General features: G+C 31.7%; 1 protein-coding gene across 1 annotated transcript; it reads left to right on the forward strand.

The window, feature by feature from the left end:
• The first annotated feature begins 7,564 nt into the window (after positions 1–7,564).
• Positions 7,565–18,766, forward strand: LOC129902744 (DNA-directed RNA polymerases II, IV and V subunit 11). Its single transcript, XM_055978124.1, has 5 exons — positions 7,565–7,681; positions 7,765–7,854; positions 7,981–8,059; positions 11,721–11,816; positions 18,487–18,766. Exons 1-5 carry the CDS (start codon positions 7,629–7,631, stop codon positions 18,517–18,519), a joined length of 351 nt encoding a protein of 116 aa, XP_055834099.1. The 5' UTR covers positions 7,565–7,628; the 3' UTR covers positions 18,520–18,766.
• The last annotated feature ends 7,349 nt before the right edge of the window (positions 18,767–26,115 follow it).

The raw sequence follows: 26,115 nt of genomic DNA on the forward strand, positions 1-26,115 counted from the left end.
ATGTATCACGGTCCCATTGAAGTGTGACATATACGTATTTTTAAAAACTCATATAACATATAAATGATGTATTTTAAAAAAAAAAGATTAAATATTTTTTAAAAAAGCTCATGGCAGCGGAGAAATGTGTCACATGAATTTGTCCTCAAGGTCATAAATGATCCGGTACACTGAACTTCTGTTATACGTGATATTTTAAAAAAATCTATTATATGCAATTTTAATTTGTATTCTTATAGAAGACTATTTTTACAATTTCAAATTTATGACTTCTTAGTCACATAACGATGACTTAACTAATTACCCAAAAAAACTTCTTCATTTTCTCCCCCACATGTATGTAAAAGTTAAATCATATATATGCTCTTGTACAATAAAGGGTCAAGTGAATTGATTTTACAGTCACAATATATGACCATTCATAGAATATAGACTATCAATAACTCTAACAAATCAAATCAAAGTGGGGGCACCTTAGAACAAATCAATATATATCTACCTATCTATATAAACCAAAATGTTCTTATACCAAATTGACAACCATACAATTTTGGACGGTCAATATACAAACACATAAAATTACAAAAAAAACTTTCTTGAAAAAGTGTTTTTATTAAGATTCTATATATGTATAACATTAGAAAGAAATGGAAAGGTCCTGTCCTAAAGTTTGTGACTGAGTAGTGAGTATTTTTTTATTTTTATTCTTAAGTTGTAGGTTCAAGTTTTAATTATGGAATCACTTTTAAGAAGAAATGTTTTACTCTTAAAGTAAAACTTCCATTTACGAATTTAAATTAGTCAAACTTTAAATAGATATAAAATATCGAACAAAATTTTTATTTAAAAAAAAGAAATGGAAGGGCAGGGGCCTCCATTCATTTTTCCACTAGAATAATAATCAAATGTGACCACGTTTGGAAATGTTTGGTTCTGTCTAGTATTCATTTTTCTTGTCTCCACTTTAATTTAGTCTTTTATGGATATCAAGAAATGATGAATTGTTGTGATGCTTCTTTATGGGATTTTGCCTAATTTAATGCATTATTATATCTACCTGTCTCCCATAATCAATCAATCTGTAGGAAAGAGACTTTGGGGATTGGTTTGTTTATTTTTCTAGTAGTTTCGAGTGTGTTTTTGAATAATAATAGTGATTCATAGATATTTAAACAACAATTATAACCCGACAAAAGGTTCGGTTCAATTTAGATGCTCATTTAAGAGGTGTCAAATTGACCCATCATTGATCTGAATGGATTCCTCACCTTAACATTAGATTTGGAGTTCGAAACCTAAAAATGCATAAAGGAATTTCATACAAATAGTCGGTCGAATTCATTGTTTGTTTTCGCTACTCGATATTATATATATTATACATTCATTAATTATGTTTAGTTTAAGCGATTGACTGGACGACTACCTAAGTTATTCTTCATTAAAAAAAAACTAATAGGGATGTTTTTCTATTTATACATAAAACAGTTATCGAACTCTAGGTGAATAAATCAAAAGAAAAAAAAAGAGTTATCTCTAAAATTCTCTGGGGACATAAATAGCTTCCATCCATTAATGTAATTGAGATTTTGTCTTGAAATTTTTGAGGGGAACTTACAAAAACTTCACTAGTTTATGAGCTAATTATTTAGATATACTCTAATTTGCAATATTACGTATCTTATCAGATTTTGATGCATTCAGATACATTTAGATACATGAGTCAAAATTATGTGTAATTTATTCTAGATACATTGTATTCAAGTGAATTTGCATTTATTTGGAATTCATAACAAATCTCGCTCGCCTCTCTCCCATCTCACTTGCACTCTTGCATGTATCTGGTATCTCAAATACATGTATCTAGTGTGTATCTATTGTGATCTGCATGAATCCGAGAAACATAATGAATCTCACTCGCCTCCTTCTCCCTATTTTATTGTATCTGGTAGTAAAAATACATGTATTCAAGTGTATATTTTTCAATATATGATAGAAAATTTCTAATTAGTGTTAGATACATAATAGTTTAAAAGTATATATATATCCTTCAATATATATATAGAAAACTCCTAATTAGTATGCCTAGTTATGTTGTTTTTCCAATTTCCAAACACTGAAAGGGCTAAAAAGAGAAAAAACCAAATTGGGCCTAGTTCATGAGAGGATTCAGCCCAACAGACAGCCCAAGTTAGATGTTTCATTAGAGTCTGTCGTCGTACATCTTTCTTTATTATACTTTTGGGGAAGCTTTAGTGAAAGAAAACAATCTTTTTGGGAAAAATAATTGATGTATCATATTAAACTTCCTTATAATTACTCTTTGTAGTAGTACCTTTAAATAATTATAAAACATAGTGAGATAATGTATTTTTATAGTATATATATAGTTTTACATGTATTCGCGTATCTAAAAACTCTAGTCATCACAATTCACAACCCACTTCAACTTCACATATTCGTCGTCGTCGGAGTTCATGGCCAAATCGACGCTACTTAGTCGGATATCGTCATGTACATATAATTTGAAAACATATATAATCGAATTTGGTCATACGTGTACAAATGATATGCTTACATACATACACACATATATATATATCCAGATTCTGCTTTGAAACACAAACTACATACACATACAATTGGCTAAACATACATACAATTTTCACTTTGAAAATACATTGGCAACTCGTACATATACACAGTTATAATCAGATAATGTATTCGCGCGATTTCAATAAGGATGAGATATTATATGCACATGTATATAGTGTATATAGGCGCAAATATAATATATGTTGTTACGTTTAGAAAAAAAATCGCTATATAGTGTGTAAACTGAAGCTATATATTTATGAAAGATCCCAACCTTCTTTTTATTTATAACAAAAAAAAAAGAAAAAGACAAAGCTTCAACATAAAAATTACACAAACAAACACTTCCCACTACAACATTAGACAAAATCAGGAACATTATAAAAGTCGATTAGTACCATATTTACTACGTAGTTAATACGTAAAATACACATAGCTAACATGCAAGCATATATATATATATATATATTAGTCAAGATCCTGTATTAATTACGAGTTCCACAGAATTCAGTTTGTATGATCATGTCCTCGATCCTATAGGAACAGCTCCCCCGTCGCCATTGTTGAATTCTTGCCTAGGTATATAATGGTGATTATCCACATTTCTACTTCCTTCCTGCCCAAAAACTTTACTATCGTCTTTGTTATTCTCGATTAGGTTCCTGCTTGTGGCAAAGCTAGAAGTTGTTGTCATCACCAACATCACTAAAACAACCACCACAATGAACCTCATGGTTTACGTATCCTTCTAATTTTTGGCCCTATATATGAATCAAGAACGATAATTTTAGCCATAGAGTATATTTGCAACTACGAACGTGAAGAAATATAATCGAGAATTAAAGGTGTTTATCTAGTATGGAGGAAAACATTTTCGTGAAAATATTTTTCTTCGTACCAAATTACACCCTAAGGCTTATGGATCATACATAAATTTGTCAACTTAAAGTATATTACGCCTTTCAATTCTCATGTCAACTTAAGCACGAGAATAATGTACCGTTTCATGAAAGTAAAAGTAGAAAAAAGAATAAATATTTTGTTAGTTTGACTAATTCTTTGTTGCAGAACAATTGAAAAAAAAAAGTATCATTAATTTCTTCATATTCGTTTCAACCTCGAAGTATTATTTGTATATATAAGAATCCCATAATATATTATCCAATGATATGAAATGTAAACATACCTTGATAATTAAAGACAAGAAGAACTAAAGGAAATTTGAAGTTAATTTGTTGTGAGATATATGAAATTTTCTACATTGTTTATATAGTGGGTGAATCTAGAGATCATGTAATTACTATTTCATATTAATTTATTTAATTTTGAAATGGGAACTCCACCAAATGAGGCAAAAATAAGTGGGATTATCATATTAGACAAATAAATGATGCACCTTTTCGCTTTTTGATTTTTCATTTAGTATTCGATACTCATTTAGAGTTGAATAATACGAATTCACCGGGGAAGTCTCGTGACTTTAGGGGATAATGTGTTCCTTATTGAAGACGATTTCATACGTAGGATTTGATCATAAAATTTCTAATTAACGATATTAATGATGAAATAATACTTACTATCCTACCATACTCTATCATAATGTTTGAGGGCAAATAATGGAGTTTAAGAAAATGTTTAATTAGAATTTAGTTACCCCACATTAATGTCAGTGGATTTTTTGATAAACCAAAAAGTCAACCAGTAACAGTTAAATAACTGTATTACTACATGCCTAATTATGACTAGCATAATCTCTGATGTTTCTTTTGGGATTTATCTATATCCTTAGGCTGTGATTTAATTGATTTTCAGACGAGTTTAATTCATATATATTGTCAGTTTTAAAAAAATTCTATTATTAAATCACCTTAAAAATATTTATAGGTAAATTTTCTTAAATATAATTAAGATTAGTAATCTTTTAAAATAAGACTAGTTCCCTATTACGAGCCTACAATAGGTAAAACGATACGTAAAATGACCCAATGGTGTATAAATTTATTTTGGACTTGTGAAACTTGGCATGATTAAAATTGAAATGCATAGTAATTTGCACTTTGCCTAGTTGTTGTGGTAAAACAAACTATACTTCTTTATGATCAATATGGACTGTGATGGAATGATTGAGATTTTTTTATTTTTAATTAGAGATTTTGAATTTGAATTTTGAAAGATAGGAAAAAATCATGTTGAAAGTGCTACCTTCTAAAATGAACCCTAAAATGCACGAAGTTGAATTAGTCGGACTTCAATGTGAGTATCTGATACTGAATAAGGAAAAAGTAATACTCATCATGCTTCTCCACTGCTAAATTAAATTGAATTATGGAATCCATTTTGGCAACTAGATGTTTCTATTTTGCCTTTTGATGATGAGTTCTAAACTTGCAATATAACAAAGAGAAAAAAGATCTAGCTGGGTAGGTAGGTATATATGACTTAATTTTTATTTTATCCAATTTTTTTAGGAGTTAATTACTTATATGATCATGAAAATTTGTTATGATAAGAAAAAGAGTAGAATATGAGTAGTTTTATTAATATATAAAAAAGTAATTTTACTAGATAATTTTCAGTTTGAAGGATCATATGAGTAATTAACTCTTCTTATTGGTATAATAACTTTTTTTTTTGGGTCTTTTTTAAAAATTTCAGGACAATGTCATAGAGTTCAACTCCTATATTTGGAATTTCAAGGGTTTGCATTGAAGTTTAGTAAAAATTCTAGAGTTCTTATTTCCAATATAACATAGAGAGAAAAAAGGTCTAGGTAGGTATATATGATCTTCCTATTTCTACCACTTTTATCAAGAGTTAATTACTTATATGATCATCTAAATTATGTAAAATTTATTTGATAAGAAAAAGAACAAGATTTGAGTGTTTTTATTACTACAAAAACATAATTTTACTAGGTGTTTTTCATAGTTTGGATAATCACATGAATAATTAACTTTTTGTATCGATATAGTAATTTATTTATTTTTGGTGTCTCTTTTGAACTTCAAGATAATGTCTTTTTATAGTTGAAATTTTAAATATTTGTAATAAAATTCTAGAGTTCTAACTTATAAAGGTGAACTCAAACTTCTGAAATTTGAACGGATAGAAGTTGAAACTTTATGCATTTATTTATTTTGAAATTTGAATTGTATTAGTTTTTACTCCAGAAACATTCCTAAAATCCTATATTTCATGTTGCGTAGGAAATATCCAAAGTTTTAATAGTTTTCGTATTTTAATCTAGATATATGATCATCCAAACAATATTTTCACATTAAAAAGTAGCTCAAGTTTTATTAATTTAAAACGCTAGCTAAAATTTGTTTAACAGTCTAAAGTGGATATTTGTTAATTTTCAGAAAATCACATCTGATAACCTCAAAAATGAATTGTCTTGAACTTCTGACCTTCGTAATTTGTCCCATGAACACCTCAAAGGTCAAAAGTTCTACCTATAGAATAAAACTTGTTAAATTTGAAATTTGGGTTAAAAGTTAATATATTATGATGCGAAAAAATAAATTTGTGCTCTTGGGAAAAAAATATTTGCATTAAGGGGTAAAAATTAAAGACCAACACAAAATAGAAACAAAATTGCAAAGAAAAACTTACCTAAATATACCATATTTAGAAAATATTTACCATTTATAACTATATAATTTTAATACATCTATATTACATGTGTAATTCACTTTTAATATATAATGCAGATTTCTTATCAAAACAAGTCGAATACATTTTAAGACACTTATAATAAATTTCTATTCCTTGAAAACTTACATTTATACATAGTATAATACATCCATATTACATGCATTATTATTCGTTTTTAAAACATAGTGCATTTTTTTTTTACCAAAACAAGAATGGTACATTTTAATACATTTATATCTAGGTAGTAAATAAAAAATATATTTAAAAGAAATAAATATTTTAGAAAAGGAACTCAAAAAGGTAATTTTATCAAGAGATAGGTGTGAAAAACACACCTAAATTATCCTTTTTTTTTGAGTTTCATACCTAAACTATTGGGAGTTTGAGTTTCATACTTAAACTATCACTTCTTTGTTCAAGAAACACACCTCTTTCTTTTATTCCACTCTCACCATGGTATGTGTGCTACACTCTCTCTTTCATTTTAAAGAATTTCACACTCCACATAGACAAAATATTCTACCTAGACAAAAATTAAATAAATTCTTAAAATTAATTAAAATTAAATATTAAAGTATTACTATCCACCCTAAAAAAATATAAATTAAAATATAAAATATTTTTATTATCCACTCCACCACTTTTTCTCACCATACTCCCCCTCACCCCCCAATTTTTTTTTGTTTTATTTTTATTTTCTAAATTTCTTTTATAAATTATTTTTTTGAAAATCTTACTTCATATTTCCCTCCCCCCTTCAAATAATAATTTATATATTATTTTTATATATATGTTTTTTAAAAAATTCTACCCCGCCACATCTAATCCTCTGCTTTTAATTTTTTTTCTCGTTTTGTGTTAGATACATACACATGAGTGAGAAAAATAACTTTTTTTTAAAAAATAAATTCAATTTTTTTAAAAATAATTTCATTTAAAAAAAATTATTTCTTTTTTTGGGGATAGAAATACTTTATTTTTAACTAATATTAATAGTTTATTTAATTTTTATCAATATAGAATATTTTAGTCATGTGGCAAAAAAATTCAAAAAATAGAGTGAGTAAACAGATTGTATTACACACACCACTGACATGTGTTTCTCAAACTGAGAAGTGATAGTTTAGATATAAAACTTACATTCTCAATAGTCTAGGTATGGTGAGGGATAGTTTAACTGTGTTATCTCAATTAATTGCAAATGACCCTTTTTGTTAGTCTAATAGATGGGATCAGCCCAATTTTAAATTGGTTTGGGCCAGCCCAACAAAAATACAAGCTGACCCGGAATATATATTTATATTCATAAAAGAAAAAGATTCTTTTACTAAAGCTGCTGAAATCAATTTGTTGAAGACGAAGAAGAACGAAGAACAAAGATGAATGCTCCAGATCGTTACGAACGATTCGTCGTTCCAGAAGGCGTTAAGAAGTACAGTATTATCTAATATTTTTCTGCATTTTTTTTTTACGATTCGAGCAACAATTTACCCTTCACTGGAAAAAATTGATTAGGGTTTCGTATGAGAGGGATACGAAGATCATGAATGCTGCTACATTTACTGTTGAAAGAGAGGACCATACAATCGGGAACATTGTTCGCATGTAGGCACACTGATTGCTCCTTTTTTTGTTTATTTTTAATGAATTATTTGTTATTTTTCTAGGAGTCTGGAATACCCTTTTGGTAAAGAACTGATTTTTTTTGGGTAATATGAATATGATTTACAGGCAACTACATAGGGATGATAATGTTCTGTTTGCTGGGTACAAGTTGCCTCATCCTCTTCAGTACAAAATCCTGCTCAGGGTTAGTTGTTTCTCAGGTTTTGTGCCTGTTTCCTCACTTTCTTGTGTTTTTGTAATTGTGCGGTGTGGCTCGCGGCAAAAATATTCAATTTTAGGGATTTGCAGAAATAGGGTTTTCTATCAGATTGATTTTTGGGAGAAAATTTTCTGCTGTTTCTTAGCAAGTGAATCAAGCTGTAGTGCACATTACAGTTACTTGCCGGTGTTTTAAAGTAAGTTTCTGGAGTTGTTATCTCTGTAAATTCTAGGTCAGGATCGGACATTTTCTTTGGTGTTACTCACCGCATGCATGGTGTAAAAATGTTTTTTTTTTCTTCACAATATTCAAGGTTGTTACTTTTATGAAGAGCAGTTTGAAATGCTGGATTTTGACTGATATTTGGTTAATTTTATTAGCATTTTGTTGTGTTATTGAGTTGGGGTTTGCACAAACTGTTTAATCTGTGTGTATATATATTTTGTTTTATGCTAAAATTACGCACTCTTAAAGGTTCTTGTTTGACCATAGATTTTGACTCTGGCATGTTTTTGCACTATTTTTGGTTGATTTTATTAGCATTTGGTCATGTTGCTGAGTTGGGGTTTTTACACAAACTGTCTAATATGTGTGATATTTCTTTGTCTTTTTTCTTTTGTTTGAGTGGAATTGGATTCTTGAATTTAATCTTAAATTATGCAATTTTAAAGTTACTGTTTGGACATAGATTTTGAAGTTGAAAGCTTGAAACTTGAAAATTTGAGTTTTTGAAGTTGTGATTTTTGGAACTTGAAGTTGTGTGTGGGCATGCAGTTTTTGGAAGTTGAATTTATTTTTTGAATATTTGATCCAAAATCTATGGCCAAACAAATATTTGAAGATAAATTTTCAAAATCTATGGCCAAACGCTAGATTAAAGTCCCCTTCTTTTGGGTTTATTCCAGCTCTACTTAAAACTGATATAAAGTACAGTTTCCATCAGAACAATTTTGGAGGAAATATCTGCTGTTTCATAGCAGTGAACAAGTTCTAGTACATTACATTTATCTGGGGCTGTTTTAAAGTATGTTTGTTACCACTGTAAATTCTAGGTGGTCGGACAATTTCTTGGTATTGGGGCAGCATGGATGAAATGGTGGCTTCTGGAGTCCTGTATGATAAGAAAGTACCACCTAAACTTAAATGTAAGTTTTATAGAATGGTGGTTAGACCAGCGTTGTTATATGGAGTGGAGTGCTGGCCAGTAAAAAACTCTCATGTTCTGAAGATGCATGTGGCGGAGATGAGGATGCTAAGATGGATGTGTGGACACACTAGGTGTAATAAGATTAGGAATGAGGTTATTCGGGAGAAGGTGGAGTGGCATCTGTGGCAGACAAGATAAGTTTAGGTAGAAAGAACAGCCAGTGTCAGAGAGATGACTTGACTTCTGTTGAACTCTTCCTTTACATGAAGGGAATGAATGCCTAAATGGAATGTGGCAGACAAGATGAGAGAAGCGACACTGAGATGGTTTGGACATGTGCAGAGGAGGAGTGTCAACGCTCCAGTTAGGAGGTGTGAGCGGTTGAATTTGGGGGTTATGCGAAGGGGTAGGGGTAGACCGAAAAAGTATTGGAGAGAGGTGATTAGATAAAATATGGCGCTACTTCATATCATCGAGGACATGACCTTAGATAGAAAGGAGTGGAGGTCGCGGATTAGGATATAAGGCTAGTTGGGATAGAATGGTGTCTTGGCGTGTGTCGGTTTAGGGTGGTCGTAGGTTTAGGCGTGCCTTTATAGTTGTGTTGTTATTGCCTTTGATTTTCACATTACTTTGCTAACGTTATTGTTCTTGTCTTGTAAAATTTGCATTGCTTTTCGTTTTTTTGCCATTATGCTATATATATTTTGTTCTCTTTTACTTGGAACTGTGACTTTTGAGCTGAGGATTTTTCGAAAACAGTCTCTCTACCTCCGTACCTCCGTGAGGTAGTGATAAGGTCTGCGTACATCATACCCTCCCCAGACCCCACTTGTGGGATTGCACTGGATATATTGTTGTTGTTGTTGTTAACTCGTCTCAATTGTGTCCGTTGAACACTTTAACATACAAAATGATCATCTTGATATTGATACCTCCAAAATTAATGTGTCAGTTCTGTGTCTGGTGTCCACGAGATACAGTGAGGACGAGTTGGAGTGCTTAGTTGCCAATTGAGACCAATTTGAGGTCTAGATGTGCACTCTCAAAGTTGGAGAGCTTATTTGCCAGTTGAGTCCATGTTTGAGTGTCTGTTTATTTAACTATGTATAGCATTATAGTTTTTTTTTTTTTTTTTTTAACCCTCATTTTGGAGGATTTATAGTGTTTCCACACTTCCCCTCCAGTGTGACTCGAACCCAGGACCTACTGGTCGTGGGTGGAGGTGCTTAACCAACTGAGCAAGCCTCACTTGTCTGTATAGCATTATAGTGATAATTGTGATTTGTGAGTATGCAAATGAAAAATAAAAATGTCTTGTAGCTATTAGGAATGTCATAGCTTGTTACACTGCTCATAAAGGATTGCAAGATGCATGACTCAAGCTAGTTCTGTTCTAAAGGTGTAAGTAACAGGAAGAAAGGTTGTGGGTATTTGCAACCAGGGATGAATATGAAAATGATAGGTTTGTATTCACTAGATAAAGACCTGCTCCTATTGCTTATAAGAGTTGTTGGACAAGCTGTATTGATGGGGTGGGAAAGTGAAGCTATGGAAACTGGAAAAACGCGTCATGCATTTAGTATACTTCATTTGAAGGGGATTCAGTGCACTAAAAGGAAAGTAATATGGTTTCTTTGTTAGTGGTTGCTTAGTGCAGGTACCTACTTATGGTTTTCCAGCTGGTTGATTTTTTTGGTGGATATTCCTTTGCAAAAATGACCAATTTAGATTTCTAACAGTGAATTAAGTAGCAACAAGAAAAAGCTCCGATTAATGACAGTCAAAGAAGCTCTTTGAATCATTTTCCTGTAGAAGCTTTCGCGCTTCAAGACTTTCCTTATGCTATATTGCATCTTGAATATGACTGCAACAACTAATTAAAGAGGATGTTAATATAAATGGAATATTTTGAGGGGATCTTTGGGTACATCTGTATGTTTGTGTGATACACGTGTGTGCTCTTTCTGTTTGGTGATGACTGCCAAATAGACTACAAAACTCATGTATTACATGTGCAGAACAAGACTTAAGGTTGTAGCTCGGTCTTATCTCACAAGTAATTACTACCGTAAACAACAGTGAGAAAGGTGTAAAGCTACCCATGAGCCCCATAATGGACAAAAATAAGTTCCAAATGTCTTCTGCAATCTAGAGTGAAGAAATAGATATTGATGACTGATAGTTTCAGATTTATGCTGGCACATGTAGCATCTGTTACTTGGTAGAAATCCTCTCTTGCAGAGGTTTGCTGGCAATATTCAATTGTGGATATTCTCCCTGTTCAGGGGTGTATATCCTGAAATGGTTGCTGCTAGAGTAATCATGTCTTCTTGCTTTACTGTTCCCACTCCCTTTTTTTGTGGCTTTTTATATACAATCTCTTGACAAAGTGCTTATAATTTGTCTGTTGGATACTATCATGTTTTACTGCAACCTCACTTGTTTATGCACTCTGATCTCTCTGGATTTTACCTATTTGCTTTGTTTGATTTGCAGATTCAAACAACAAGCCAGTCCTCACCTATGCAGGCGTATAACCAGGCTATAAATGATCTTGATAAGGAACTTGACCATCTGAAGAATCAATTTGAGGTACAGTCATCTTTTAATTTTTAGTCTAGCGTGTTTTAAGTAGACTATGTCTATATACTATCATACATTAGAGCCTACTTTTTTTTTTCTGGCTTTGAATTTTAGATGTTCAGTAATATTTGATTGGTGTAAAAAGAAAAAATCAAAAGAGTTAAAATATATTTGGAAGTTTTAAATATTTGGAAAACCTTAAATAGATAATTCAGCTTGTATCCTTGCAAGTTTACTTTTTTACTTTAATAATTGTATGGTTCTTCAGCACTTCTTTCCTTTCTTCTTTTCATTGGATTTTTACGGTTCCCATACTACTTTTTTTTTGTAATTGAACTTCATTAATCACCAAAGTATGAGATTTACAAATCAGAAGCATAGCTAATCACAACTTAGCTACTCTAAAACAAAAAAATCAAAAAACTCAAGGACCTAACCATCCTATATGAGCTATAAGCAAAACTGTTGAAACGTAAATCAGAAAATTTGCCTTTGTAAAAGCCCTTTCAAATCACCCTCCGCTCTTGTGTTACAAACACAAGCTATTTCTTGAGCAATACTATTCAAGTCTCTTGTCTTGTCTTCAAAAATCCGGCAATTTCTCTCTCTCCAAGTGGCATGAATGAATTCTGCGTACACCATTTTCACCAGCTTCGCTCTTGTTGACCGACCCTTGGTTTGTTGGAGGATGCTGTGAAAAAATTGACTCCAAGTAGTAGTAGCCATAGGAGCCAGCTGCAACCACTTTAGTAGTCTATTCCATAGGTCTTGGGCAAATTTGCACTCACCAAATAGATGGTCTCTGGACTCCAATCCTTGCGGGCACATAACGCAAGTAGTTTGAACTTGAATCCCCCATTTTTGTAGCCTATCAACTGTCATAAGCCTTGCATGACAGTGAAGCCACATAGTAAAGATTAAAGATAGCTTTAGGTATGTCACTGTTTCTAAATACCAAGTGCCTCCAATCTACCTTGGGATAGTTTGGCAATAGTTGAAGATATATCTGCTTGATCAAGGTCCTTTGTCCACATAGTGAGTGTTGAATCTGCCCCAACGTATCTCTAGCACATAAAATTTTTCTTACCATCGAACTCACTCCTCGTGGGATTATCTATTGTACACTTGCTTCCCTTTGATGTAATATTCATGAATCCACCTTATCCAAAGTTTATCTTCCTTGTGTGTCAAATCCCAGAGAATCTTTGCAATTGCAGCCTTATTCCAAAGAAGCAAGTTACTTAAATTTCGACCTCCTATTGTTTTTGGCGAGCAAACTTTATCCCAAGAGACAAGGGCTCTCTTTGATAACTCATTCATCCCTGACCATACATAGCTTCTGCAGTAGGCTTCAATCATCTTCATAACCTTAACGAGTAGAATGAAAATTTGTGCTCAGTAAGATTGAATACCAAAAAGTACTGTTTGGACTAGTTGACTTCTTCCTGCATAGGAGAGTTTTTTCGCTGTCCATGAAGAGATTTTTTTCACAATCTTATCAATGATAGGTTGCCATTGTATCATTGTAAGCTTCTTTGTATCCAAAGGAATTCCCAAGTACTTGAATGGAAGTTTTCCTTGAACATACCCTAAAGTTTGCAAGATTATAGTTCTTGTATCATTGTCCACTCCAAAATAAATAGCACTCTTAGTGAGATTTGCTTGTAATCCTGAAGCTGATGAGAAAATATGAAAGACCTCATGAAGCTGTTGGACTGATTCATGATCTCCTCTGGAAAATAAAAGTAACTCATCTGCAAAGCTTAAATGAGTTATATTGAGTTAGGATGAAACTTATAGGCCTTTTTCTGCTTCAGACCTTGCAAATTCCTACTGAGATACTCCATAGCAATGGCAAACAAATAAGGGGAGATAGGATCCCCTTGTCTCAATCCTTTGGCAGCTGTAAAAGGTTTCTGAGGCTCACCATTGACTTACACAGTATATGACACTGTTGTGATGCAAGTCATCACCCAACCAATAAACTGATTAGGAAATCCCAGTCCTTCAATCACTTGTTCAAGATATGACCATTGTACTAAATCATATGCTTTTTGCATATCTACCTTGATCATGCACCTTGGAGAAATATATTTTCTATTGTAGGCTTTAACCAATTAATGGGTTAAGATGATATTATCAGCAATTTTCCTTCCTGGAATAAATCCTGCTTGGGCCTCTGAAATCACCCTATTCATCACCTTTTGCTTTCTGAATGCCAATACTTTAGCAATAAGTTTATACAATATTGTGCAACAAGCAATAGGTCTATAGTCTTTTATCGTCTCTGGATTAACTTTCTTGGGCAGAAGCGTTATAGTAGTACAGTTAATATCCAAGTACAATAACCCATATTAAAGAAATCACTCACTGCACCACATACCTCATTCTTAATAATAGGCCAAGATTTCTTTAAAAAAACTGCATTGTACCCATCAATGCCTGGGGCTTTATCATCTCCAATCAACTTGTTGAGCATGTGTGAGAATGGAACTATTCTTCATGATCCTTGGATCCACTGTTGGGATGCTAGTTGCTGCTGACCCCATCAAAGATTTGTAATATTTGACTATTCCTCTTTTATATGTTTGAGATCAGTTAGTTTATGGCCCTCTGGAGAAGTAAGCTCAAGTATCTGTTTCTTTTGTTTCTTCTCAGTCATCACAGCTGAGAAGTATTTGGAGTTTGAATCTCCCAGTTTTATCCAGTTGACTCTAGCCTTCTGTTGTAATTCACTTTCTTCAATCATGGACCATTTTTCAAGCTGCTGTATGTAATATTTTTCTGAGCTTGCCAAGGAATCAGTGTAAGAGGTCTGTATTTCAGTGTGGATGGTCTTTAAAATTGTTCTTGCTTTCACTATCTTTTCAGATATACCCCTGAGTCTTCATCATTCAGTTGTTTGAAATTTGCTTTCATAGCTTTGAGCTTAATCCAGATATTTTGCATCTTTGCTATTGTACTGTTCCGCGCCCATCCATCTATAATAATATCTTGAAATTTTGAGTGTTGAGCCCAAATATTAAAGATTCTAAATGGTGCCTTAACATTGTTCATTGGGTCTCTGATTTTGATGGTCATGGGAGTATGATCAGAAATGAAAGGCTCCCCATAGTGTGTGGTTAGATGCCCAAATTGAATCGTCCATTCATCATTCGCCATCATTCTATCCAGTCTACTCCATACTCTGTCTATCTCCATCTGCTTGTTAGTCCATGAATAATATTCTCCCTTCCAAGATACTTCATTCAAAGCAAGAGTTTGACAACACTCGTTGAAGTCCTTGGTTTCTGCAAGTGTTACGGGAACTCCTTGAAACCTATCTTGGGAACACATAATTGCATTAAAATCCCCCCCTATAAGCCATGGCTGTGTGACCATAGGAGTTAGGCTCAACAGTTGGGTCCACAAGGGTTTCCTTTGTTCAACAGTGTTATAACCATAGACGATAGTCGCAATACTGTCTAGGCCATTCAGTTTTCCTTTCACATGACAATGGATTAGTTGCACATGAATTGCTATCATTTGAACATCATATGATTTTGCATCCCAAATTACCCACACTCTTCCATTTGACGCATCAGCATAGTAGCATATCATGTCCCAACCTAGAGCTATGTTATTGCAAACTTTCTTTGCGTTGTACTCTTTTACTTTAGTTTCCCACCAAGCCTGCTATTTTTATATGATTTTCTGACAAAAACAACTTCAACTCTTTCGGCTTATATCTCTTATTTATTCCCCTCACATTCCACACTAATCAAGTCATTCTTGATGAGTTATTCCACCCCCTATGTCAGGAGGCTTTTGGATGGAATGCACTATATCCTCATTTCCTTCACTATGTAATTACTGGAATCCATTTGCAGTTGATATGTCATAAGATGTACTTGGATTTCCTTTGATAACAATCTGAGTAATCACAGCCATTTGAGTAGTCTCTTCAACTTGTTTATCTTTCTGGTTATTCGTAGTTTTCAGTCTCAGTGGATAGAACATGATTGATTCCTGCCACCCCTTGTTGCTTCTCTGTCATCTTGCTCCCCGGTGCTGTCTTTGTGGGTTTTTCTGTTAACTCCTTTGCAGCCAGTTGATTATGTGTGCTACGCCCCTTGTTGATCCATTGTCACCAACTTCTTTGATTTCCTCCCTTGTTCCTCATGTTGTTCATTCTTTCTTATCTTTGAGCAATCATGTCCCATCTTTAAACATTTCTGACAGAAAGCAGGCCTCCATTCAAACTCCACAGCTTGTAGGAAAGTTCTGCCCGAAGGGTCAGTGACATATACCTCTTCAGGTAATGCTTTTGTCACATTCACTTCGATCAGGATTCTTGCATATATCCGAGTTTGTTGAGAAGTGGAGTTATCCGCAAACAAGGGGGTACCAACAGTGCTTGCTATTCTACTTAACGAATCACATCCCCAACAATTCATGGGAAGCTTGGGGAATTTAACCCACAAAGGGATTTCTCTAAGGAACTCAGCATTGAAATTCATATTAGGTGTCCATTGTTTCAGAATAATCGGTCTGCTATTAATACTATAAGGTCCCCCATAAAGTATTTCCTGCAGATCATCAATATTTTGGAATCGAATAATATAATACCCTTCTTCGTGTAAGTACAACTCAGTATCAGCTACGTTTCCCCAATTTTGAGCAACATATCTTCTCATATAATTGTAGCCAGGTAGATCCCCCACTACATACACAATTAGAGCTCTTCTCCATTTTTCTGTTTCAATTTCAACCTCTGACTTGTCCAATTTGACTATATATTTGCCATTCACAATTTCGGGGGTAATGTAGGATATAGACATACCATTTTCTATTGATCTGTTGCCTGCAAACAAACTAGTCCATGGAGCCTTTGTTGTTTGCTCCTGAATCTGTGATGGAGTCTGCTCTTTAGGAGTATCCCTAGCTCCTTGGTGTTGTGTAGTTTGGTTTCCATCAAAATGCCTTTGCAGAACTTGACTCGTATTTGAGCTGAGTTGATGAACAGATTTCTTTGAGCTACTCCCCTGCTCATGCTGGGCATCAGTCAGATTAAGCTTCTTCGAGATCGGGTTGGATTCGATTCTCAGAGAACTTGCTTGAAATTGAGACCCAACTGGGGTTACCCCTTGCTGCGCATTACCTCGATAGAGTGTTTCAGTGATGATTCTAGCACTTACAGAGCTTCCTACTGTGACAAGCTGTTGTTGATCCTTTCTAGGCCTCCCTCGCTTTCTGGCCATGGTGAACCACCGGCGGTGCATGTTAGCAGAACATGCGCCGAGAGCACAGGGAAATATTTGTAATAGGAAGTATGCACTTAAGATGAAGCATCAATTTAAAATCTTTGATGTAGTATTTTGTGTATTCTCTTTTATGAAATAATATGGTTCTATGCCGTGGGTTGGATGCTAAGTGTTGGAAGCACCTTGTGAAATGAATTGGAGCTTCTTTACCTTCTTGAGATGCAATAAATGATAGGTTGGATAAGTTCTTATACTGAAGCTCTTACAATTTCTCTGCTCGTACTTGAAACTGATTTAAAAACTCAATTTGAAAGCTTATATGAGAGAATATAAATTGTAAAGTGATGCCTATTCTTCCAGAGTTTCTTAGTACTTTTCAAAATGGACAGCTAGGTCCTATGATAGTTATCCTGGTTGAAAATACATGACTCAAAGAGACTCCTTAATATTTCCTTTCCTTTTCATGCACTGACATGCCCATTTTAGTTTTGCCATGATTTTCTTCCCTTTCACCTCCTATTGATAAACCCCTTGAGCGACAAAAAGTACTAGACACCATTCTCTCCCTTCCCCTTTGATATTGAAGGACGACTCTACTTATTTGCTATCAGTGACCCTGTCCTAGAAGCTGCTCAATTTACGCCTGGGAAAAGCCCTCTAGGTCTTGAAACTTTGAGAGCTGAACAGTGGTGATCATGAACTGGTTTGTCATTCTTCGACCACTTGCTTACTTTGGTCATCTATGTTATAGGAAACATAAACAATATTTATAGACTTCATTACAAAACTTTTGTAAAGGTTAAAATGATGAAAGGAGAGAATGTGAAGAGTCCTCTTTGTTGGCCTCATTTTTTCGTTTTCTAAAACATCCAATTTTAAGAATTTTCATAATCTAGCCATATGAACAGGAAGATTGAACAAAACAATCATTTTATCTCTAGATCCACCATGACAACAGTTAGACCAAAAAGAGCTTATTGAATCTAGTTGCAAAAGAGAGATGAAATAGAGAGAGAATGATAATTGTTGCTAGGGGAAGAGCTGCTGGCTAGTTGGACGATAACTCTAAGCCTTCTAACTCAGGAATTTCTGGAGAAAGAAAATATAGAATCCAACACCATTGATAAGGTTGCTACTTTCCTTTTTTCTTCCCTTTTCCTTCAATAATACCCTGGTCCGACTGGGAAAATATTCCTACACGTCTTTGACCTTCTTGGTACTTACTATCTGGACTTTGGAGAGTTGAATACATCCATAGAAGAAGTGCTATAGATGGTCAAAAAATACTTTCTAACAGGCAGCAGTGTCCAGGTCAAAAAACCTTATATCAGATTTTACATTTTCATTTTCGCGTGTTGACAAGTGAATGATTTTTACTTGAAACATTTCTTTACTCGTTCATATTAACGATGCTTAGTTTGTTTTCTTGACTGTAGGGTGAGTTGGCCAAGCACACGAGGGACTACTAATCCTTCGATGCCTCAGTACAATTTCCTAGTTCAGTGTAGCCAACGACGATGCCTCAAAACAGTTTCCTAGATCGGTGTAGCCTGTATGTAACTCTTGGTCTGTATGTATGATGTTCAACTAGCAGCTACAGTTAGGCTCAGGCGATAGCCCCGCCCGAAGAGCTTCGTTTTAAAGTTGGAACTTTGAGGTCTGCTTTATATGCCTCAAGTTTAGCAGAAATAGTTAGTTTGGCATGCTTTTCATATCCATATGGTTTATAGTTTGGTTTCTAATCATCTTAACAACTGTTTTTAAAATGAAGTTTTCAAAAATAATTGGAGGTTCGATAAAAAATAATTCAAATATTGTCATGTGGTTAGGACTATAAACAAAAATGGCTGCCAAGTACTCTTCCAGAAAAAGGTGCTAAGTTAATTTTTTTTACAAAAATAAAGATCAGGGCACTAAGTTTTCTGCAGGGGGTCAAGAAAGGTTGGGACCATAAGGGTGTACTGAATGTAGCCTTAAGCATTTTATTAAGACCACAACTTGAACTCGTGATTTCTTGATCACATAATAGTAATTTTATTTGGTACGTCAAGGCTCCCCTATTAACTTAAAAGAATTGTTATAAAAAAATCTTGATATGCTGGATGAGATATGAGATTATTTTATCCCAATTTTTATATGGGATAGTAATCTCAACATTTTAAATAAATGATGACAAATAATTTTGGGACTAATTAAAAATCATAACCAAATTCTATCCTGAAATGATTATATATTCTTATTTCACGTACCAAACCATCTCCTAGTGTTATGAAGTGAAGAAGGTTTATGAAATTATATATCCCAGAAAAAAATTGAATTTACGAAGCAAGCACAGAAATTAAATGAAATTAAGTTTCTAATATAAAATCAGAGTAGTACTCTTAAAATAGAGAACATAAGAATACTTTTGATTATATAAATAAATAAAAACATAATAATAATCCTAGAGAAAAATAAAAATAAAAGGAGGTATTTTATAATACCTCATTTTTTTTCTTTCTCTTCTTCTTTCTCTGATATATCAGTCTTGAACTCATGACCTAGTGGTGTGGATTAAACTTCCTCAACCACTTTGAACAAGAGTGACTGATGTCCTGTAATTAAAAGTAAATTATTTATAACTTCCTAGTATAAAATGGGCCCAGCCTACAAATTATAAAATGGCCCATGATCATTGAAAATGAGTCCAAGATTGGATGGGGTGTGTGTGTCTAGGCCATAGAAAAATGGAAAAATTATCTTACACAAACATTTCTATAATATTTATTAATTTTTTCTATATATTACATATTGTCTTTTATGTTAGATTTTAAGTCAAATATACCTATATTGTATTTTTGCTATGATATACTCTGAAATATAGATACATGGGGAGAAGCGAGTGAGATAAGAGGAAGCCAAGCGATAGTGTCAGTGTATTTCGATACGTGAGAATTACACTAGATATATAAATCTGGGATAATAGATACATTCTGAAATGCATATATAATTATACATAGGGAGAGAGGTTATCAATGAAAGAGCCATAGTATGATAAAAAATATATATGAATCCAGTTAAATATAGTGTATATGATATAAATTACACCTAATTTCGACCTTATGTATTCGAGATACATATATCTAGGGATCGAAATCTGACACGAATTATAAATTCAAAAACTCATGAAAAGACATGTAATTAGGAACTAAACTAGTGAAATGTGTGTTGTTTGCTCTAAAAAATTTTGGATCTTTTTCATTGTTTACATTTTTCAGTAGTATATATATACACACACGTTATTACACACATATTGTATATCTACCATCTAGCTATTTTGAGTCTCGGCGGTTGGATGGGCAATTATTAGAGTAGATTACACAATGGTGCAACTTAACATATTCCTTTCTCCGTATCATATTAGTTGTCAAAATTATTAAAATCATTTGTCTCAAAATATTTGTTACTTTATAAAATCAAAATGAAATTAATTATTTCTTTCTTTCTTATTTATTTATCTTTATTATTAAGTATTCTCGTAAAATAAACAATATTGATTACATAACATGTAATTTCAAATTTGTAGCTAGAGTTCAAAGTAGTGATTGTTGGTTGATCGTATGATTCTTCAAATACCAATAATATTAGGTCAAGCCTTGTTCTTAAATAGAGTGTGAGTTTATTGAAAAGAAATAAGAGTAAAGTAATAAAACAAATTATAATTTTTAAGAGCGTGCTAAAGAGAAATATGACAAATAATATGAGACGAAGGAAATACATATCAATTAAGAATTTACATTGTGTGTGCATACGTGGGTAATTCATGTGAAAAATTCTGAAATAATTTCAACCTTTGACTTGGATGTTGGAACATGTTTTTCATTGCCGCACGTGCTTGAAATTTACCTCGAGTTCAATTTATATATACTGATAAAAAGACTTAGAGGTCGAGGATTAGGGTAGAATATTAATAGGTATGTAGTCGAGCCTTGTCTAGTTCTTGCCTCAGCATTTGTTGTTTTCTTTGTTTTATTTCTCATATTATTTGTTGTTGCTACTTGTTCTCTTATTAATCAGTTGTTTTTAACATGACTTTTTTGTTATTTTATTTGCTTTACATACTTACTTTTTTATATGCTTCCTTGAGTCGAAGATCTATCGAAAATAATCTCTTTTTATTCACAATGCAGGTAGGATATATACCATCCTCTTAGATTCAATTTGTGGAATTACACTTGGTATGTTGTTATTGTTGTTGTAGATAGAAGAACTCTTTTGTTTTGATAAATAATTGATGATAGTTCAAGTAAAAAATACTAACACTTGATAATTTCGTTATAAAACTTGCAAAAAAAAATACTTCAAATGTGATTTTGATCATTATTTAAAAAAAAATTACTCTTAAATTATATGAATTTATTGTAAACAAGCATAAATTAGAGGGTGAGATACTTTAATTTAAGTGCCTTTATTTACGTGTTAAAAGGTGCTTTAGAGTGGTACTTTTTTGAATATGTAGTGAAATCGATAGAATTCTTTAATTATAATTATAGATTCAAAAATATTTTGTTATATTCTATATATCTTTAATTTAAAATTATAAGATTTTTTTTAAAAAAATATTTACGTTCTTAAATTTTATGTCAAATCAAAACCAAACAAACAAATTGAAACGGAAGAGGTAACGACCTTAATTACTCATTCAGCCCTTCTAATAAAGCAGACTTAGGTAAGTGATTTGAAAAAAAATAATAATAAGAAACATGTGTGGAAAAAGAATAAATAAAGTTAATTGACAAATAATATTCTACTCAATTAATCAAATAATCTGTACAGGTATAACAAACATTTGAAAATTTCTCCATCTTGGAATATATCAATTAAAACTTTTAAACAATGATTAAATGGACTAGTAATTAACTGCCTCCAAGAAAATTTTAACCAACTTAATTAAGTAATACGATTATTGAAGATGATTTTTTCCTTGGGTAGAAAGCCAAGAAGTTTGAAAACACACAAATTAAAATTTCCTTTCTACATTATATAATAATTAATCTTCTTCTTTTTTCCACCTTCAAAGATTATAGTGAGGTTAGATAATAGTAGTTCTTGATACATGGCAGATAGGAAAAGCAGATCTAGAGGATCAATTATAAATTCACGTGAATTTAATAACTTTTGTTTAAATTTTATAATCTATTAAATTTTTCTACATATTTAATTATAAAATCATTTAATATAATATTAATCTGAGATCACAATTAAAATCCATAAACATTAAATCTCGAACATCTTTAAGCAAATAATTAAATAGTATATATATAGAGAGAGAAATGAGAGAGAGAGGGAGTCAAAGTTGACAAAAAAATATTAGTCATTAGTCAGGGAGAATTTCAAACTAAATCCTTCAACAAATAACAACCCATGAATTAATAAACAAATATTTAATTGTGATTCTCATTTTCCTTAATCTCCCTTAGTTTGCACTAATTGTCATCACACATCATTAAACTTCTCTAGGTCCATTTCACCAACTTTCTTTTTTATATGCTCTAGTAAAATTTGACGATCTTAGGTATGAAAGAAAATATTTTCATGGAACGTGTTTTTCAGAAAAATAAGTAGATTTTTGTTATTTTATTAGATACATAAATAATAAATGTCATTCTAAAAATATTTATTTAAACAAATAGTACTATGGAAGTAGGGATGATGGGGATAGGGGGCTGGAGGGTGAGGATGAAATATGTTGGAGGATGATGAAGATACAATTTATGTGGAATTTGTTTTTCTTACTTCTAGTAGAGAAAATATTTTTCTCATTTAAAAAAAATAATATTTTTGGACGAAATATATTTCTTAAATTTTTTTGATGAATCGAACATAAAAATATATTGGACACTTGATGATGATTAATTATACAATATGCAGATCTTATTTAACTTTTGACTTATAAGGTTTACTATACATAACATGATTTGGTACCCATGAGATAGCGATAAGATCTGCACACATTCTATCCTCTTTAGATTTTATTTATAAAACTACATTGTATATGTATTGTTGTTCTTTAATATATACTAATCCATAGACTTTTTATGCTTATTATAAGAATGAAATATTCTAGAAATTCTTGATAGGTCATTGGAAGGATTAGCATACCTACTTATAGATGTCATTGTGATAAATTAAGAACAATTTCAAGTATCAACTTAAATAAATCATAGAAGAAAAATATCATTTTAATTAAGGGGTCGCCATACGCAACAAGTCTCCAAGGCTTCTCAAGAGTGTCTAGAAGGTGGCAAATAAAATAAAAAAACATGTAAAATAATAATATTATTATATATATATAGTCTAGGTCTCCAATTTATTTACTATAAAAAGAGAGTAATTTTACATTGAAGGATGACGTTCTTTTGGTGGAGCTTTAATTTGGACTCTTCAACTAACTCGAAGTTGTTTGAGTTATATGACATTATTAAGTTATTGTATCCTAGAGGGGACAAGTGAAGAAAGAGTTATACTAATGGATCGGTGAAAATTATGGTGCAGCGAGCTTAAATCTCCTTAAAGAGAGCGGGATATCTCACGACCTTAACATTATTTATTCAATTTTGTTAACTGTTATTTACAATAGTTTGTAATATATTTACCAACATCTAGAAAATAGATCAAAAATAAAAGAAATTGCGCCTAAAATTACAACTCCATAAATGTAATTCCCGCAAAATCTTTTTTTTTTGAAAAAATAAAGTTTCTAACAAATCTAACCAATAACTTTCATAATTCTAACATATGTTAAATATTTAATGGTGATAAAAAAAATGTTCATTTCAAAAGATACATATAAATGAAACAAAATGATTCCAAAATCATGAATTCATAGATTTTGCTTGCTTATTATAAGAATGAAATATTCTAGAAATACTTGATAAGTCATCAGAACGATTAGCATATGTACTTTACTTGTCATTATGTCAAATTATAGAATAATTTCAAGTATCAAAGAATTAAATAAAAAAAGAAAAAGCACTTTAATTAAGGGATCACCACACACAATTAGTCTAGAAGGTGGCAATAAAAAAACAACAAAAAATTATCGAAACTAGCAATCTCGATCCACATAATAATTATTTTTAAAAATTACGTATCATAGCCACATTATGCAATTTTATAGTATATGTACTTGTATACGTATGTACCAAAGTATCTAAATCCGTAGTCATTATTATAATTGGTCATACATTTATGCATTCAACTTCTTCTTTGAAAACACATAAAATTTTGCTACGTTTTTAAATATTGCAAAATCTCACCTTTTTATTGAAAAAATGGACTCTGTAATAATGCTATTTATGAAATTTTCTGTATAAAAAAGTACACATAAATAGTAGTATAACATTATAAACACAACTATTACTTATTAATTATCAAAATGTATGAATATGTTGTAGCATGCAGCTAATTTTATTTGTCTTAGTTTTTAGGTTTTCAATTTCACTTCCCAAAAATGACTATATGTAATTATTTTTTAGGTGATATGATAATGCAGTTCTTTATATTTTACGTGTATAAAAATTAAAATTAAACTCAAAAAGTTATAACGGTCAATTAATATTTTTTATACGTAAGTTGCAGTATTTTGTTACGGTCAATATTGGTAGGTAAAATTCCTAGTACTGCGCGCTGCAGTAGCCACCAAGGTGCTCTTTGATAAATTCTACCCTAATATCATAGGTAAATGTGCAAGTCGGATCGAATTTGAACGGATGGTGAATAAGTTCAATAAAAATTATGAATAAAATATTTATTTACATATATTTAACTAAAAACGAAAAGAATAGCGATTGGCAGATAATATGAATATCGATATTATCAATATGGTTTCAGAATCCTCGAGTGAGAACACAAGCTAAATGTCAAAATAAGTTAAGATTTTTAGAAAATATAAGAATACATAAAAATAACTAGCCCACAAATGGAGTCATCTGAATATACATTGGATCCATTTTTAAATAATCAGTTGTCCAACATATATCTAATAGGTCGAATTAAATTATTACTTGTCTTTTAAAACTATTTTATCAGCGCTAATCATAAATATTAACCCTAATAGCAGTATGATATTTAATATTTTATTAAATTAATAAATACAAGACATGACATGATGACTAATTGACGATGAACGAATAATTCAGGTAAAACACACATGCATTTTATATCATTTAAATGGGACCTTTTTCAAGAAATGAATTTGATTGAAATTGAATTAGGATTTCCTATCATGAAGAGTCAAGGAAATATATTTGGAAAAAAAAAGAAGAATCGTGGGTTGTCTTTATGTTTGTATTATGTTTTCAATAAAGAAAAACGTGTATGCTTCAAACTTGTTCACTATACACGTGCGTATGTTCACTATTAAGAAATTATTATTACTCTATGAAATTTTTCATTAAAAAATGTTTAATTCATCTGATTTATGAATTAGTGAGAAATGAAAAAATAATAATGTTTTCATACGAAAAAACTATAAAGTTTTTTACTATTTCAATGAGAAAATGTTTTCACCATACATTTTTTCAATGAGCTAGTTCGATAAAAAATCAATAGAAAATCATATTCTAGAGCACAATTTTTTCACTTATTCATAGTAAAAAAAACAAATGTTTCTGATAGTGTTTATATATATAATAAAATTTTCTAGCAAACTTTAAACCCGCCCCCACCTCCCGTAACTCATGATCCCACGAAATGAATATTGAATGGAGAATCTCTTCACACTTAAAAATAGATTTCGAATTCAAGTTTTGAAAATGAAAAAATAAATAAAATGAATGTTATGTAATGTGAATCAAATTAATCTTATTTCTCAATATGAAAATCGAACATTAAACGAGAAATCAAAAAGAAATATGTTAACTTGAAATAATAGTTAGAACCTAGAAACTTCTTCCTCATGTGTAGTCAATGACATCTTTTCAGATCTTCTTGGTCAGTTTCACATTCACATTTCAATTTCCACTAAGACTGCTTTAAATTTTTATTCTATATAAGCAACCTTTAATTAGTAAGGTTTCCTTAAC

This window comes from Solanum dulcamara, chromosome 9, assembly GCF_947179165.1.
Source record: "Solanum dulcamara chromosome 9, daSolDulc1.2, whole genome shotgun sequence".
NCBI lineage: Eukaryota > Viridiplantae > Streptophyta > Magnoliopsida > Solanales > Solanaceae > Solanum > Solanum dulcamara.

Coding starts and splice junctions, on each gene's coding strand:
- LOC129902744 (XM_055978124.1), top strand. CDS start 7,629: ATGAATGCTCCAGATCGTTACGAACGATTCGTCGTTCCAGAAGGCGTT. Junction 7,682..7,764: donor GTTCCAGAAGGCGTTAAGAA/GTACAGTATTAT, acceptor AAAATTGATTAG/GGTTTCGTATGAGAGGGATA. Junction 11,817..18,486: donor ATCTGAAGAATCAATTTGAG/GTACAGTCATCT, acceptor TCTTGACTGTAG/GGTGAGTTGGCCAAGCACAC.